The 19,023-nt window shown below is 37.5% G+C and overlaps 1 protein-coding gene across 3 annotated transcripts in view; it reads right to left on the reverse strand.

Moving 5' to 3' along the window:
- The window catches only part of RUFY3 (RUN and FYVE domain containing 3), a 53,555-nt gene extending 41,287 nt beyond the window's left edge, over positions 1 to 12,268 (reverse strand). Inside the window, exons 1-3 of one of the 3 annotated variants that reach the window (XM_012724146.1) lie at positions 11,855 to 12,265; positions 11,445 to 11,632; positions 1,671 to 1,724 (exon numbers count right to left, since the gene is read on the reverse strand). In XM_012724146.1, the coding sequence (XP_012579600.1) occupies positions 1,671 to 1,724; positions 11,445 to 11,622 (232 nt within the window). In that variant the 5' untranslated portion in view covers positions 11,623 to 11,632; positions 11,855 to 12,265. Of the gene's footprint in view, positions 1 to 1,670; positions 1,725 to 11,444 lie in introns of all 3 variants that reach the window. The other 2 variants (XM_004681232.2, XM_004681233.2) reach the window with 2 other exon arrangements.
- Positions 12,269 to 19,023: the final 6,755 nt, after the last annotated feature.

Here is a 19,023-nt window from a genome sequence, read left to right on the forward strand (position 1 = left end):
CCCATTCTGATATATATGCTGTTGACCTTACATGAAGAATTTTTCTGCAAATCAGGTTCTTGGCCAGTATTATCACATACACTTAACTGTCAATTTACTAAGATCATGAAAGTATTGATATAGTTTATATAGTTTTGATGTTTATCTTATTTCTCTTTTTGAACTCATCTATAACAATCACAGCAAACAAAATGAAAAAGAGTAGGTTGGCTTAGAATAGGCTTGATTCTTGTATTAGTATCTGTATTAAAGAAAAGGAATTTTGCCCAAGCATAGACTTGTCTTTTATGTATCATTTTCTTTAGTTGGTCTATGAAGGACTCAAAACCTAAATCTTTATGGTGTCTAGTAAAAAATAATGAAGAAATTAACACAACACTCCTCTATTTTTTCCTGTTTTTTTTTTCCCATTAATTTATGCGTAGCTAGTTATTTTGAAAGCAGTCATGGTAGAATAAAAAGAGTTTAATTATAAGAAATGAGATGAAATTCAGGGTCATAATTTACTCCTTTTAAGAAAGTACATTAGATACTGTGGGGCATCACTATGGAAAGAAAACTGCCTTAGTTTTTTTCTGGTGTGACCAAATCTACTGAGGACTGTTCTCTCCCAGGTATGATAGAGATACCAAGAAGTTGAAGACAATCTCTGCTCTTAAATATCCTTTAACTAGTTTGATAAATGAATACGAATTAGAAAACAAGTAAAAGCCTTAAATTGCAAATCCTGCAGGATCTGAGTGGAACAATGAACATGGATCAAATCTGTCAGCAGCAATTTGTGGACTCTAGCTCCTGTCTAGACCAATGGGGGGTGGGAAGAAGGTCTGGGCGGGGTGCTGCCCAGGATCGAGGTAGGAAAAGAGACCTGAGGGCAACTTGGGCAGTAGAATTGGTGAAAAGGCCAGTCTGGGCCTGCAGGGGTGGACATGTGTATGCTGCAGAAATGTGTGCTAAAGTCAGAGACCACTACTTGCCTGGCAAAATGGAAGAGAGTAAAAACAATAAAGTGGAAACAAACTTCACTTTTCTCCATTTTATTATGAAGTATGTAAATCACCACGAGGTCCCTAAAGTTAAGTACTATTACAGTAAAAAACAATGGTTGGATTGGGGAACTGACTAGAACTCATGAGCTACTTTTCAAAATAACTGCCCCAGAAAGGAATCACTTGACCAAGTAGAAAGTGCTTCGTTATGGAATCTACAAATCAGAGTAACATTCCAGAGCAAATTCCTTAGATTCTTGGGATCTGTTTTCCACTTATATAGAATTCACAGAAATATATACACATTAAAACAAATGTACAACAAATGAAAAAAAGAACAGTCATAGAAGAACTCCACATAATTCTGAATGTGTCTTCTGCACACATTTCTTAACAAATATTGGAAAGGAAGAAAATAAACAGATAATAATGCCACTTTATTTGGAACCACAAAGATAAAGATTTAAATGCAAGACTGAAAACTCGAATCCTGCATGAAGGACCGGCAAGGAAAATCTGGCAAATGTGCTACCGCTCCTGTTACTGCCATAGAAAATAAAACCTTATGCTGACACTTCCTTTTATAGAAAACAATCAAAGGTGGTTAGAAAATTTAAAATCAAAACAAAAAGAAAAAAAAGGAAAGAAAAAAATGCTGAAAGACGTTGGTGTGGCACGCACCTTCTGTATCATCACGCATTTGCTCCACCAAGTCTGTCAAATCCTCCCAAGAGTCTTTGCAAACGGCAAAAAGAAAGGAAAAGAAAGAAAATGTCATGCAGGCCAAGAAAGAAAAGTGCTATTAAAAACAAGATTTCAAAAGGGATAACTGAAAGGGAGGTTTTTAGAACTCTTTCTGTTAAACCCAGATATTAACAATAACAAGGGCTGGGATTACAACCAAAGAGACATATTATTCCGCAAATGTATCAGTCATTATTATTAAATGTTTAAAGATAAACTAGGTAATTTCAAAGTTTCTAAAAGTAATATATAAAATTTAGCTGGACTAAGTTTTTTTCTGGAGAGAATACACAATTCAGGGTTGTATCAATCAGAACTGCGCCAGACATACACAACACATGTTAAACAAATCAAAGGAGCAGGGGACTCCCAAAGGCACTCTGGGTGGAGAGACACAGTGTGTCTCAGTCCCACTCATGGTAGTGATGAGCGCCCTGAGGCTGGTAATGATACACCAGCACCACTCCCCACTCCAGACATTTGGGTTAGATGGCTAAAAATACTGAGCCTGACAGACTGTAGTCATCTTGTTTATATGATGCATATGATCAAAGACTGGAACTGTACAAGGGCCCAAGCTAGGACGCTTAGCTCTTTTGATGCTCACTCAACTAACTTATTGGCTATCATCGTTTCAGGTCTAAGAATGAATAAATTAAATTAGAAGGTTAATTTATTTTGCTCTGGAAATATTTAGCTATGTGGTTCTGCAAAATATTTGTTCAGATGATATATGATGACTCAAAGACAAACAGCCATATTTCTGATGGAAGAGGAGACCCTGGCTTTGACAGTGAGGTGACCCAGAGGGGACTCACTGCTTGGGTGTAATGTGAGCCTGTCTAGTTACTTCATTTTTCTTTGGGTGAGAGAAATGGCAAAAGCTACCACCCTGTGTGACTGTGTTTAAACGGGCTCAAAGTGCCCCTTCTTTGTGTATGCATCTGTGATTATGAAATCTTTCTTCTTGCTACAGCCCTTCTTAAACAGAGTTAAAACAGAGCAAATTACAATTAACCTTAGACACAAATGAAACACAGCTGAGGCTGGGAGGTTTTTTTTTATAGTATTATTTTTTTAAAGTTTATTAGTTTCTTTGGGGGAACTCTGAAGTCCAAACTACTGATCACAAGTACCTCCTTAAGACTTAAAAGAAAAAGTGAGTGAATTTAAATTACTCAGCACATCACATGTTCTAAATGTTAATTTTATGTTCACAAGAAACCAATGTGTACCTTGTGCTTTGGTTAAACTTACAAAATGGATTATACATGCCATAATTATTTGAAGAAAATAGAGGAAATGGGATTTACAAAAACAAACAAACAAAAGCCAATTAAATTAAATATTCACCAGGGGTAAAAAGAGGTCAAAGTAAACAGACCAAATGACAAGTTTAACAGCTGTGGTGCTGTTACAGTAACAATAGAATTAACATGGTACTACAATAAAAATCACCAAAGGAACTGTCAAATTAGTTTTGAAAAATACTAAGAAGTCCTCATTTAATAAACCACTAAGTGAGATCAAGTTGTATCTTTTCCACACAGCATAGTAAAAACAAAAATATCAGCAAAGATACACATGTGTTCATATAAAAGTACTATTAAGTTATCACCACTTGAGCCATTTAACATTTACTGAGTACATATGGTGAATGAAGGACTTTACTGAGGTAGCAGTTTACACAGTAGTTCCAAAGATCAAAAGTCACCAAATGCTCTCAAGACACTTAAGCAACTATGACAGAGGGTAAAAAGGAACTGGTATTAGAAAGATAAGATGCAATAGAGTCCTAAGCCAGGTAGGCAGCCTAGAAGGCTAGGGATGACACGGCATGGCTGTAAAGGGATGAGGAACATGGGGTTCCCCCTTAGAAGTAAGTGGCTTGTCTTGTCTGAATGACTGCAGTGCCAAAATAATGGGCCTGATGCAACTTAGTTGGGATGCTGCTGCTGCAGGGCTGGACCCTGTGGGGTTCTCAGACACAGTACATCTTATACACATGCTAAAGTTTTAGCTCTGCAAGGAGGAAAAAAGAAATCCCAGAAGTCTTTTAATCTCAGAAAGCAAAATTTTGTAATCTTAGAAATGTGTGAAATTTCTCATTTAACAAAGTAAAAACCCATGCGCTTCTACTGACGACACTGCCACTAGCTTAAGTGAACAAACCAAAACACTACCATTTGGTTTACAGTTGCTGCATGTACCACTTAAAAAAAACCTACTGTTAGAAAGTATAATTTTAAATACAGTGTAGGAAACTACAGTTGAATGTAGCAGCAAAAGGCTAAAACAAGTTGTAAAGAAATAGCCAATATGAAAAGGTCAAGATAACCATGCTAGTCAAAATATTTCTAATGCTTATTGCAGCTTAGAAATACATATGAAAATTAAAATACATTACTATTTAATCCAGGAATTCTACTGTTAAAAGTGGATAAAGTAGAAAGTATTCATATGTTGTATCAAAACTATGACAGTAACATTTACAAATTTACTAGGTGTCTGTAAAGAAATCGGAGAAATTATGGCACATCCAAACCACTAAAGACACTGAGGTGATAGAAATTTCTATTTGCTAATGTAGAAAGATATATTACAGAGGTGAAAAGGCAGTATGATTTTACATGTATAAAATGATGTGAGCTTGTAAATCAACTCTGTGTGTATATATTAAAAGAGAATCTGGTGACTAAATCTTATTAATGGTTATCACTAGGTGCTAGAATTTTAGGCAAATTCTATTTCTTATACTTTTCTTTATTCTGTAGCTCTTACAATATAAATATACCATTTTTATAAATAGAAAAATAAAGTTTTTATAAAATAGACATATAAAAATATATATACACATACACACAATATTAAATATAGTTTCTTAAAAACTACCATTATTTTTAATATGCTGGCATATACATTTTATTTTGGGACTATTTCATCATGATGAAAAATAATTATTTAGGGCTACTTGGCAACAAATATTTCACTATTCACATGATTCTAAGTCCATCAAATCTTTCTATTTGTTCTGTGGAAAAATTCAAATACCAAAAATTATAAGGGGAGAGATTTTAATATTTACTTCCCTGTATACTGAAAAGCATGTCATAGTAGTCACAGAAGATCTGTGGGGGTTGGGGGTTGGAAAACTGTTCCTCATTATATTCTCCAACGCTCCCCCCTCACTGTAAATAAACAATACAGACTCACAACTGAAGAGCAGAGCACTAATTTGCTTTACAGCCAAGTCTCACAGGTACTTGGTAATCTAAGAACTGGAATTCCAATCTGAGTCACAACACTGAATAATAGTTATCTTATCTGGTCTAACTTGGTGATTACTTTAGGACAAATGAATTTTAGGCACTGAAAGCTGATCACCCAAAGAAGAGTTAATGTGAACTCCATTAAGAAAGGCACAAATCAAGACTAAAGGAAAAGCTTTGTTATTCTAAGAGGTCTAGAAAATGTTGAGCAATAGAGGAAACACAGTAAGGCACTGTGAGTAATGACCACGCACTAAAGTGAACACCATGCAGTAGCGTTAAGGAGTTGGGAAGAAACTGAAAGTAAACCTGAAATGGGAAAGAGAAGGCTGATTTTAGGGAGAGCACCTTATGGTCAGTTTACAGCATCGTGTAACTCTTATGTGGCGGGCACAGGAATTGGAGTGCAAGTGAAAATCTACTGCTATTTCTCTCCCAGAGTTAGGATTTCACAAAACCCTGGAGGTGGGTGAGTAAACTTACCTTGAGAGAAGGATTATCCAAGCTTTCCCTAGTAAAACAACAAGAAAGGCTGAACTTTGCCCAAAGAACTTTGCCCAGTAGTTTCTGAGATGGTATTGAAAATTACAGCCTTCTCATTTCTCACAAACATCGCCTTATGCGCATGTAATCAAAATTTGGTGAATCTGAAAATTTGAATCCAAGGCTAATTCAATTCATGGCAACAAATTTCCAGTAATCACACCAAGGACAGATTATAAAAGGAGGAAGGCAAAAGGAACGGGCAGTAACAGGATTTTGTGAAAAGAAGAACCCTAATGACGTAGGTTTATTTCTGAAACTTAGGAAAGGAATAAATCAAAGGTGGTACCAAATAGACTTAAGTTGGACACTGTGGCTGGCCCTTGTGCACTGCAGGCAGCATTCAGTCAGCACTGAGCACAAAGCATGCCTCTTGAAAACACAGGTCTTTGGTCTAGGAAAACTCAAATGTCTAACAAAAATATGAAAGTAACATTTTCTATAATTGTTACAATAATACATCCTTTGTAGAATATTTGGAAAACAAATATGAAAAGTATCTTAAAAATGACTTGTAGTAATCACTTTTTACATTTCTGGAACATTTTCTTTTACTTGTGGGTTTGTGTACCTGCATTTAAAATAAATTGAGACCTACATGCATATGTACAGGAGGGCTACATTGAGGGTTTAACTTTGAATTCTGGCTTTACCACTTTACTGTAGCCCTGAAGATCAATTTGTAAAATGGGGTAATAATATCCTGGGTCAAAAGGCTATTGAGAGGATTAAATGCAAGGTTTCACTTAAGAATTTTTGAGGATTGCATGCCTAAGCCTTTCTTGGTAGAAGAGATACATGCTATTAAAGAAAGTTAAGGTTGGGGCCCTCCCTGGTGGCGCAGCAGGTTAAAGAACAGCACTGAGAATCTAAAGCCGCTTCCACATGAGTTCGATCCCCGCCTGCCCCGGAGGCGACCACATGGCGAGCCAGACCTCTCCTGACCCGCCCGCTGCTCCCCTCTGCAGTGTACTTCGTCCATCTGCCTGTTCTGCTCCCCACTCTGTCTCTGGTGAAGCCTCTCGCCGCCCCTGAGCCTCTGGCCTGTACCCCAGTTCTGTATGCATAAATAAATAAATCTTAAAAAAAAAAAAAAGAAAGTTAAGGTTGGAGTACATAAATGAAAGTAGGAAGTCTAATCACCTGCTTACATGTTACTGGCATATAATAGTAACAGTAATAGTATTTTTACTCTGTTAATTGAGAGAAATGAGTCTTATTTTCACACAAAGGACTATTAAAATCCATATATTAGATCATTTTGTATTTGTATAGAAGTGAATGCACACATAGTGAACTTATTTACTGTTAAAACACTTCAGATTGTAACGCTAACAAATTAATATTGTGTGCAAAGAGAAAAAATTGCTATTTCATCACCTCTCCTAACATTTTGTCCCTGTGAAGCATGTGACCTTATTAACATTTCTGTTTAAACACATGAAAATTTACTGAAGAGGAAACCTATAAAGGAACTGAAAATACATACTTGCTCTCTGCAAGTCCTGTCTACCCTTTGCCCCAACATCCCTGCCTCCACTTTATGCTCTGGTAACTCCTGCTGCACATCTTTTTTTTAAACATCTTTTAAGGTCGTATCTCAAATATTGCTGTAACTGAAAGTCTCCCCAGGAACTGCCTAACACTGGAGTTTTGGCTCTGCACCCACCACCCCATTGCAGAAACAACTTCAGGGCACTGATCAGCATTTGGTTATTTGAGGTACCTCCTCACACATACTTGACAATAAAGCTCAGAAGATGCTCAGGAATGAGCTTGTTTACTGTGTTCTAACCTTAGAACCTAGCTTAGGGTGGGATGTAAAGCTGCAGAGGGGTATTTAAATATATGTTGAATGAAGGGCCCAGGGTGATTTCATTGCATCACAGTTTCTTTCTCTTGGGTTTCAGTCCACACTAAGGATATTTCTCCTGGAAAACGGTGTAGATAAATGTGTGTGTGTGTGTGTGTGTGTGTGTGTGTGTTTGTAATTTCTAGGATCATGGCTCCCAGGTTTAGAAGCCCAGCACGAGACTTGTGCATATGACTTTACACTGTGAAGCTTCTATGTAAACAAGCATTTGGCTCTCGCTCCCAAAATATCCACTGGGACATGCACTTTTTTTACTAAAACACATGCAATCCTCAGACAGGATGGGACTACATTAGCATACAATGATATTAATGAATAAAAGTACATCAGTAAATAAATGCCAAAGGAGTTATCTCCCACAGTCTTTTCTTTTCCAGGGGATTTTTCCTTACTTATTATAGCACATCAATAGATTACTCCCCAATGGAATAGCAAAACCTGACCTCAAATTTGCGTCCGTGCTATCATATGGGAAATGTGGTCACTTTCAGTGTGATGGCTTTGAAACAGAATTGTCCTTTGGCAACTCAGTAATAGGTTTACGCTTGTTTGTACAGCAGTTACTATCCTGCTCTACCTTGACTATGAAATCATTGAGAGCAAGGGCTATTTCTTAGTCCCTAGAAATAGACTTTTCATCAAGGGATACCTAAAAATTATTTCTGACCAACTGACAGACCAAAACACATTCCTTGCATGGAGCGGTGTATCATTACTATACTCAGCTGTTTTGTGCAAGCTATTTCCTTATACATTACAGTAGAAATGCCAGGGATTCTGACTGAATAGTCAGGCAAATTCAACGTCTAGGGGGAAACTGCACTGTTATGCAATAACAGCATGAATGAAGCTTCCCTCAGAGGCGGCGTCCACCATAAACCTCATAGACTTAAGGTTCTCTTCTTAATGTGTCTGTCCAATATAATTTCTTTATGGCCTGTCTTATTATTTTTGACAAGGATATTTACTAAATAAAAAAAGTAATCACAAAACTTATAGCTGTCTTTCTAACCAAATTCTATCATTCATTAAACTGATTATGGGTGTATTACCTCAATGCTGAATTCTCCATTTTTAAAGGAAGATTAGGAAAACAAGTATTTCTTGAAAATTGAATTTTATTTTTAACCAGTGACTTTCTTGTTTATAGAGGCACAAGAAAGGAAATGCTCATATATAAATTTAAGCTATTAATGTTCATCTTTATCCAGTAAACAACTAGTTTAGACTGTCCCAGAAGGTAAGGCATAAAGACAGAAATACACATTAAAATGCTAATACATTTAAGAATATGGTTTAAACTGTTTAGACTTAAACTGTTCCATGAATAACAACACAAATAACCTTCTAACAGGATGCTTCATATTAATTATTTCATTTAACCCTCCTAATCTACTATCAAGCAGTTATCAGACCTAACTGCTTTCTATACCCCAGTTTGACCAGCTCATTGGGTGCTGTTTGCAATGTACACCTGCACCCATATCTGCCCAGCAGTCACCTAACTTTTCTCAAATTTCATTCCAAGACTCATTATTTGATGAAACCTTTCCAGAACCTTTTCCTCTCCTATGACTCCTCTGGAGTCAATCCCAGGGTCTTTAGGACAAATCTACTTACAATTGAATTGTTGGAGATTTGCTTCCAGTTTTAAATAAAAGTGTATTTTAAAAAAGTGCGATAACATCTTGATCATCAACAAACACTAAAATAACAAGTGACTGCTTTTATTCCCATGTAGTTAAGGGATAAAGTAGGCAGAAACTCCAGGTCTCCATTGTGGCATGCAGAGTGAAAGGCAGAACTCTGTTTTTGGAAAACAAAACTTCTGCTGCTGAGGCCACGTACATACAGTCTACATTATTCTCTAAGAGGATACATTTTCCTTTTTGCCCATTTTCTTTCATGGGAGCATGGGGCTCCACTGTGTGGCCAGATGTCTTGCCCTTTATGAGGTAGCCAGAAGTATTCTGTGAATACTCCCATCTGTCCAGCACAGGTGCTCCATTTTGTCAACAAGGTGAGATTCACAAAATCACTGGCCTGATGACCAAAACTTAAATGCTGATAGCAAAATTAAACCTAACAATTGTCAATGTATTAACATTAAAGCAGATATTTCTTGGTCCAAATGACTGTTCAGACATTCAGACTTAGCCAATGGAGCACGAAATAAAAGCCCCGTAAAGCACAACCTGGTTTCCTATCAGTAAACCTACAGATGATTGCTTACCTGTCCTTTGCTTTTTTAAATTACTTACACTTCTAACCATTTGAAATTATTGCTTCTCTTGCCAAGTTAAGATAAAATTCCAGAATTCATTGTATTTCCCTATTTTTCTCTATATCCCCTACAGTTGTTCATAATATGTCAGAACTCTATTTGTCTGTTTTTTTTAATCAAAGGATAGGCCTCTTAGATCTTAGATTGCAGGTCTCATATTTTCTGTCACAAAATTTAAATACTACTACTATAAATATGTACAGGAACTAAAGAGCTCACTTTTGCTCATTCACAGGGCTCTTGTTCAGAAAAAAACACATTATCATAGTAGTAAAATTTGAAAAATTATTTTTGAGAAACTGATTTTACAAGTAAGGGAACTGTCACATTGCATGACTTTCAAAGTGGATGAAAATATTAAAAAAAAAACATGCAAGCAAAGGCATTTGCTAGACGACTTCTAAAAATATGTTTTTCTTTTTTACAGATTCTGAATGATTTGGTCACTGTTTTAAACAGTACTGGTGTTGTATGAAATTCCAGTTAATGTTTCCTAACATTTGTGCACATCAACTTTTAGAGCCCAAAGCAGCTGTCCAAGCAGCAATCAACTGTAAAAACTCAAAAGGTCTTAAAAACTACTTAAACAATCCCCTCAAAGACACACCTCAAATGGCTGTTTTGTGTTCTGTGATGTTAACTCTCCTTAAAACTTCTTCAAGGTTAAGTCTGACTGGGAAACCAAAACCCCATCAGACATGAAGAATGAATCTGAACCATGATAAGATTCCAACACAAGGTCAAAGACAAAAGTTACTTTTCCTAACATGATCTACTATGTGGCATTTGCTTAGGCCTTCTGTCCAGCAGCTACCTTAACCACTGGGTAGATATTTTTGAATAAATATATCTACTCTCTCTCACATGAGAACTTTCTGCCTTCATTGTTGAAAACACCAGCTAAGAGGCCACTATATAAAAAAACAGCTGTGACTCAAATTAACTCTGCTTTACGGTATTAAGATATTTAAGGGGCAGAAGCTGAAACATCTCATAATTTAGAGAAGATTCTTGGGTAAAGTCCAGAGTCAAGAGACCACAAAGGTTTAAACAAGACTGACCGTGCAAAATTTTGAGTGGGTCATCACAGTTATAACAAATAACATTAAAAAAATCAATGGCCAATAGGTCCCACGGGTAGGAGTTACCTTATTAATCATGTTTAACCTTCTTAAGGCTTTATGAGCTTAAGAGTCTACATTTATTAAACAGTGCTAAATATATAACTGTTTTCTCATCTAATAATCCATATTATCAAAATACATGATAATGCTTTACCAAATGATTTCTAGATGTCATAGTCTTAACATTATACCCTGGTAAAATACCCCTTGAGTATTTAAATTCTATCATGTACAATCCTAATTATAGTTGTGTTGTTTTAACTTTATTATTCACTACAATTTCTATAATATTCTAATATATATTTCAAGGAAATATTTTCTTCATTATTGTTTAGGATCACATCTGATAAGTGACCTCAAATGTCCTCTTTAGAGGCTTAAAGACAAAGAACACTTGGCAAATGTCTGCATATTTTGAAATGACATCTCAGGGAGCACAGAAAAAAAATTTGTTTTGTCGCAAAGGAGAGAAGGGGAGCTGGGTAGTAGGTAAGGATGAAAAGTCTTCAGGGTTGTTAACAGTTTAGAATATGGGTCCTTCCTACCTCTCCCTGCCTCCCAGCCCATGGAAACAATGAAGATGCTGGTGAGATATGAGTACACAGAGTCTGACCATACCTTCATGGGTAGGCTCTGGGTCAGGTGTAAGTGAGATGTCATCCAGCTCTCGCAGGCAGAGCCATTCTCCATCCATAGACACTCGGAATTTGCAAAGGTAGATGGTCTCCATGGCAGCCTGTGTGATCTTGTCAGTGGTGGGGGTTGGCATATCGGTCGGAGGCGTCAGAGCAGACATGATGACTCAGCTGGGACCACAACACACACACACACACACACACACACACACACACACACACACACACGGAAAAAAAAATAAATAAAAACTCCTCACCAAACCCCCCAAATCCAAAGCTCTGGAACAAAGCTTTTAAAAAAAGGGGTAAGGGAGGTTAATAAAAAAAAACCACAAGAACCAACTGTTTAAGATAAACAATTCTATACTATCTTTTCTCATAGGCAGTTCCTACCACTTAGCAAAATAAGATGATTGTCTTCTTCCAGTTTCTTCTTCTTTTAGCTTCCCTTCCCTACCTCCTTCTTTTCCAGCTGATCTATAGGCTTGAAATCCTGCACAGCCTATGCCACCATAGCTGGATTTAAAAAACTGGCCTCTGCATGAATAAGTGAAAAATCCTCCTTCTTTGTGCAGGGGAAAAAAAAAAAAAAAGAGGGAAAAAAACTGAAAAAGAAATAAGCCTATATTTTCAATATTTTCAATTTAGTCTAAAAAAATCCTTAACTGCAGAAATCACTTCCAGGATCTGCTCAGAGGAGCCGGGATGCTGAGTTCTAATAGGATTGGTTGTGCGCAGTAAGCAGGGTGTTGACCAAAATGGCTGACTAATGAACTGAACTGAAAATTCAGGCTCATGTGACCAGCTGCTCTGAACGTAGGGCGAGCAATTCCCAGGATGCTTTTATAGATGCTGCTGATGCAGGAAGAGCAATTAGGCTGTTCACTCTCATCCTGTACAGCCCACTTCCAGACTGTGCTAGTCAAACTGTGATCAGACATAACACAATGCACATATCCTCACCAATTCCCCTTCCTTGGGAAAAGGAGGGCTGGAGTACAGGAGGGCAATAATACTAGGAAATGCTTCACAGCAAAGATGGTAAAGACAGGCAATTATATTAACTTAATGAGCACAAGTCAACTTTTTCTTTTATCCTTATACACTTGGCTATTAAAAAATTCCTTACTCTGCTAAAGGTGGTGTTTTGAGAAAAGGTAAAGCAGATTTTCAGTTTTTAAGTATTATACTCTAGGCATTTATAATTTCTTTCTCCATGGACAAAGACCTGACTTTTTATTCTGCACAGAAATGCAACAACAACAAAAATAGTTAAAAAAGAAAAATCCTTCCTGGTTAGGGACAATTTCCCCTCTTACTGACGTTTCTGGCTGTTGTCTGTCAGGTTTCTGCAGCAGGCATGGACTATTCTAATTAGAAGATAGAACTGTGCTGAATTTGAAAAATTCAGAAGGGCACTTGTCATACTCTCCCAAACCGACTCACTTACACCTAAAGCATATCTGTACTACCCATCTAGAGCATTTATACCAGGGTAGCAGAAATATTAAGCATTTGCTCTCTGAGCTAAATAACAAAGAGATAAGGGATGACAGGGATTTTTTTTTGTGTGTGTGAAAATGTTTTAGATGACTGAATACAAATATTTTTTCCTATTTAAGGGGAAAAACTAAGGTTTAAGGAGGAATATACGACTTTGAAAAATAATCTCAAAATGATTATTGCATTCTAGGATTTCTTTTCAGAGTGATACCTTGATATTATTAACTTCTAAAAACTAAAAGAAATTTTTCTTGAAAATCATTAAGCATGCCTTCTTAATTTGAGACTGAACTCACAGAAACATCAAGAGCCAGATTTCATAAGAAAACAGGCATTTTCGTATTGTTAGAAGGCAAAGTGATGCAGTGTAAAGATGCATTTACACACACACACACACACACACCACACATGACACAACACCACACATGACACGACACACGACACGCGTATTTATAATTGGGGGAAATCAGCAAGTTACTAAGGAGAATAAATCATAGAGGTTGATGCATCTGTGGTTAAATCTCTTCCAAAATAATCTTATATCTGGATGCAGAGCTATTCATACATTCCTTCCTTCCTTCATCTGTTCTTTCGTTCATTTTCTGAGAGCAAGCATGGGGCATGCCAGTCATCCAGCATGCAGCAGGAAGAGGATCATTTCAAAAAATAATAAGCAGTCATTACAATTTTAAGTCAAACTTAGAATCAGTGTAGCAAGTAGCCCTACTTATCTGCACAGAAGACATCAAAACTCTAGGCCACTGAGACATTCGAAAAATACAGAGCAGTTAATATATAAATAAACCCAAATGCTCAAGAATTCACCCATACCAGAGTTTAGTCTGTCACAAACCATGACAAACATCTTTCATCAACCACCCAATAAGCATTTAGCAATCCTGGACTGGAGCTCTGGACTGATCACAACATACCGGTACAACAACAACAGGCAGGTTTTAATAAATGAAGAAACTTGGTTAACATTTGTTCTAAGACTCCTTATCTCTAGAAAGGAGACAGGAAAATGAATCCCTTCCTCTCCAGTCAGAGAACACAAAGAGTAAAGCCAGAAACTACTAAATTTTTTTCCAAAGAATGAAAAGTTCACCATGCACTGGCTCTTTTGAGTTTCCCATTGGTCTCAGCTTGAGGAGGTGTTAGCAGTCATTTCAGAAATCGTAGGTGGATAGGAATACCTGTACTTCCACTAAGTTATACTTGTTTGCAGATAAACACTCTAGAGTCTTTAGCATGAAAAGAGTATGTAATGTTCATAAGAAAAGAATTTACTCTAATAAGAAGCACTATTTGTGGAAACTAGCAAAAATAATTCCAAATATTGATAGTAGTATCTCTGTTATTGGGTTTTTACTAAATAAACACACTAGCTTTGATACTAGGAAATATTAAGGCATTAGGAAGACATCCAAACCTTGAACTTTTTAAATTCTTTGTCCCCCCTCGCAAACTAATTATAAGCTGTATTGAATATTTTCTCACTTCATCCTACATGCTAATAACGGCACATATTTTTAAGAAGGTTGTGGCCCTAAAACAGAATTAATAGATCTATGCGAAGCTCAAGTCCAAGATGATGATCTGAATTGCAGTAGTTTTAGTGGTTTATACCATCTGAATTTTCCACTTTATGACTGATCCAAAACAAACAAGATTCACAGTTCTACTTCAGAAGTCACATTCCTCATAAAACATATTTGTATTCAGCTGTTACTATTAGAAAGACAAAGGCTAATTTGTTATCATCAACATCCCTGTTACACATGTGGAAAATTATCCTTTTAGAGTTATCACTTACTGATTTTCTATATACTGTCAGGTGCTTCATTAATGCCGTATCAAATTCTCACAAGAATCCTGTAAAGAGATACTGATATCTCCTTTTCCATAAAAAGAAAGCAGAGGGGACCAGTGTTACTGCCTGAAATCACACAAATAGCAAGTGGCAGATCTGGAATTCCAAATTGTTTCTGGTTTAGATGCTCCCAAATGCCCGTGGTTTTCTTCTATATTCTGTAACTTCAGCACTCTAACCCAAAGATTAAAATTTTACTTATGGAAAATACAAGGAAACAAAAATAACAGATAAGGTCTTCATGAACTTTCCTAAATATGAAATTCAACAGATCTAAGATGTGAAGAGGAAATCTTCACAAACCGTATCTTCCTTCTAGTCAGTTTGATTTTACATTTAGTTAACATTTTTAGTAGTGGGCATTATCTGAGAAGCTGGGAAAGTAGCGTGGATATTTCCTGCAGTGTGTGGACAAAAGGAATACCCAATCATCCTGACCACCTGAAGGACCCTGCCACTTGGCTACACTACCAACTGAAAAACCTTACAAAGTTCCTTCCACATTTATGCACTCAACTGGATGTATTAAGAATACTTGATATATCTGGAAGTGAAAAGATAAAGGATGGGGGGATTATTTTCTAGAATATCATTTCAGGATTTTTTTTTCATAGCAAACTTCAATGTATAATTTTGATTCTTAAAAAATATAACCAATAGGCCCTCCCTGGTGGTGCAATGGGTTAAAATGCAACGGGCTAAAGTGCAGCACTGCAAGCTGTAAGCAGCAGCAGCTTCAGTGCAAGTTCAATTCTGGGCCCCGGAAGTAACCCACAAAGCACAGCAGATGGCTCTTGACCCACCCACTGTTTCCCTCAGCAGTGTACTTCCTCGATCTGCCTGTCCTGCTCCCGACTCTGTCTCTGGTGAATCCTCTTACTGCCCCTGCACCTCTGGCCTGCACCCCAGTTCTGTATGCATAAATAATCTTTAAAAAATGTATAACTAATATCCACAAAGTCACTGCACACCTACAGAAATGGACCTCCAACTTATATTCATGAGCTTCTTCTCACTTCTGAATTCTTGCCTCCCCTTTGAAGGAAACTTCTGAGTTTTGTGTAAATCTTTACCACATTTAAAAAATGCTGTTATAAACATAGATGCCTAAACAATATAGTCACTCCAGCTTTTTCAACCTCAAAGAAAGGGTTTTATACCATATATAATCATTTTAAGACTTTAAAAAAAGATTTATCTACTTATGCACACAAGAACTGGGGTACAGACCAGAGATGGTGGGGTGAGAGTTCACCAGAGACAGAATGGGGAGCAGAACAGGCAGATCGACTGAAATACGCTGCTGAGGGGAGCAGCAGGCAAGACAGGAGCGGTCTGCTGTGCTATGTGGGCCAGCTCTTTGGCAGGAGGATGGAATTTGTGGTGTGGTGGCTTCGGATAGCTTCATAGTGCTGAGCTTTAATAACCCTGCGCCACCAGGGAGGCCCTACCTTTTAGGACTTTTATTGAACATTTTCTAAAGCTCATCTTTATTGTAGCATGTAACTACAGTTTATCCCTGTTGTTGCTATACCAGGATGTATTATTCCATTGTATTAAAAATAATTTCCTGATTCATTTTTATGCTGGTAAGCATAACAATACTGTTTCAGAACTAAATGAAATAATGTAAGCAAATAGTCAACATGCTCCCTGGCACAAAGTAACCTATCAGAAAACAGCAGTCATTATCATCATTATAGTAAGTGCTCTTGCTTTTTGGAGTTCTGGAAAAAAAAAAAAAAAAACCCTATTAGGACATGAACTGAAATTCAGTAAGATGAATGCTCATGGGAGGCAGAGGACAGTAAAAAGGAAATCTGAGCAAAGGGTAGGCTGGGACATTTCTTAGATCATGAGGAAGGATAAACAAAGATGACCCAGAATTTTACTAAGCATCCCTATTAGATGACTAGATTTTCAACTTCAGAAAAGGCAGTGAGTGAAAGCAGATGAATGTGGAAAGTCCCTGTACAGATTCTAAAGTAAGAGAATGATCGTGTAAAGGGAAACAGGATAAAATAACTTCTGTTTTTTAAATACATCTTGCTGTCGGTGTGCCAGTCTCTCCTCTTCTGTGGACTATGAGGTTGCAAACTCCCTCTGACACATGCTGCCCTGTCCATTTGGTATGGAACAAGTCTAGAGTCAATCACTAAGATGGACTTTGCAGGGAGGAATATCATCTTGGCCACTAGTCTGTGTGGGTAAAACTTTGAAAGACAATGAACTTCAGCTACAGATGTCATACAGGACATGATTCTATCAAGACTTACTCTCTTGGACACCATTACTTTGTAACTCTAGAGGCATTTCTTTTCATATAATTTCATGTAAGTTTGAGTCAATTCTTCAATTCTTCTGGTGCTCTACTCACTTACCCAAATTTTAAGGAGTTAGAGGTTTAGGAATTAGAGGTTTGCTGCTGCCTAAAAAGGAGCCTCCAATGTCATGTGTTTCATCCCTGGGCAGTAGTGAAGGAGGCAAAGACCAGGTGGATTCTGGAGTCTGAATGTCCGTGGTGAGCCACTTCACATTCCAGGAAGAAGCTTCAACAATATTGATAAAGTCTTGGTGTAAGCATCACAGTTGTGACATCATGCAGGGTTCATTAAAATGTGATTCTACTTTGGCCCTCCATGGTGGTGCAGCAGGTTAAAGCACAGCACCGAGAAGCTAAACCACTTCCGCATGAGTTCGATCCCTGCCTGCCCTGGAGGTGACCACATGGCATGGCAGACCTCTCCTGACCCACCCACTGCTCCCCTCAGCAGTGTACTTTGTCCATCTGCCTGTTCTGCACCCCACTCTGTCTCTGGTGAATCCTCTCACCCTCTGCATCTCTGGCCTGTATCCCAGTTCTGTACGAATAAATGAAATAAAAAAAAAAAGCGATTCTACTTTTATTAATGATGGCGACAGGTCACCCATTGTGCAGTACAGGAAAGCAACTTTGAATTAACTCATTTTCAAAAATAGCAAGGAAATGAGGAAATATTATTTCATTGAGCTATCTCTGATCCACCTATTCTTTCTCTACCTATAACTTACATAGAGAAATGTGTTAGTTTCTTGATAAAATTCTTTCACACACAGAGGTCTGTTAAAAATTAAGGAAAAAAGACCCTCTCTGGTGTTGCAGTGGGTGAAAGCACAGCACTGAGAATCTAAAGCTGCTTCCGCATGAGTTGGATTCCCGCCTGTCCCAGAGGTGACCACATGGCGTGGAAGACCTCTCCTGACCCGCCCGCTGCTCCCCTCAGCAGTGTACTTGGTCCATCTGCCTGTTCTGCTCCCACTCTGTCTCTGGTGAAGCCTCTCATCGGCCCTGAGCCTCTGGCCTGTACCCCAGTTCTGTATGCACAAATAAATAAATCTTTAAAAAAAAATTAAGGGAAAAGAAGGAAAACTATCATTCAGACAATATGCGCATATGTTTAGAGAAACCTAAAAAAAAAAAAATTAAGGAAACAGGGAAAATTCACAAGATAGAATATAGGTCAGGTGAATGTTTTGAGATGAATATAAATTAATCTTTTAGTTGAAAAGTTGCTTTCTTCGCACTCTGCTCACTGTCTCACTCAACCTTTCCTGCCATTAACTTAAACTGGTTTCTCTAAGATCTTGGTAAGGGAACACACAGTGGTCAAGATGAGCTTCTGAGTGAGACTATTTAGGAACATGTATTGAACTCCAACTAGAAAAAAGGATAGATTCTCATTAACGGGTCATTTTTAGCTTTCTGACTGGCACATAAAAATATTGTTAAGTCACATTCTTTATTCATAATTGTTTGAGTTACAGAACTAACAGTAAAACTTTTGTTACACAATGGAACTCTCTTGGATTCTACCCTCTGCTATGGGAAAGAAGCTAAAATCAGAAATACAAAAGTGATTCTGTCTATAAAGAATGTATCTACGATCACCAAGACAAGAGCAAAACAAAGTCCATGACTCAAAGATGACAAATAAAACTGAAATTGTTGCTGTGTCAATCAGAAATAGAAGTAGCTTTCTGATAGTGTCAGGCCAGAGGAATAGGTAAAATAAACAAAAGAAGGCAAAAGAACAGAGAACACGGCTGGGAAGACAAATTATGATAATTTAGGCAACAGTGGTAATAACAGCCGGGGTCAGGCAGGCAAGCTCCAGGCGGCCCTCAGGAGTAAGGAGCTGCTGGGTCA

Source organism: Condylura cristata, unplaced genomic scaffold, assembly GCF_000260355.1.
Source record: "Condylura cristata isolate star-nosed mole 26May11 unplaced genomic scaffold, ConCri1.0 scaffold00012, whole genome shotgun sequence".
Taxonomy (NCBI): Eukaryota; Metazoa; Chordata; class Mammalia; order Eulipotyphla; family Talpidae; genus Condylura; species Condylura cristata.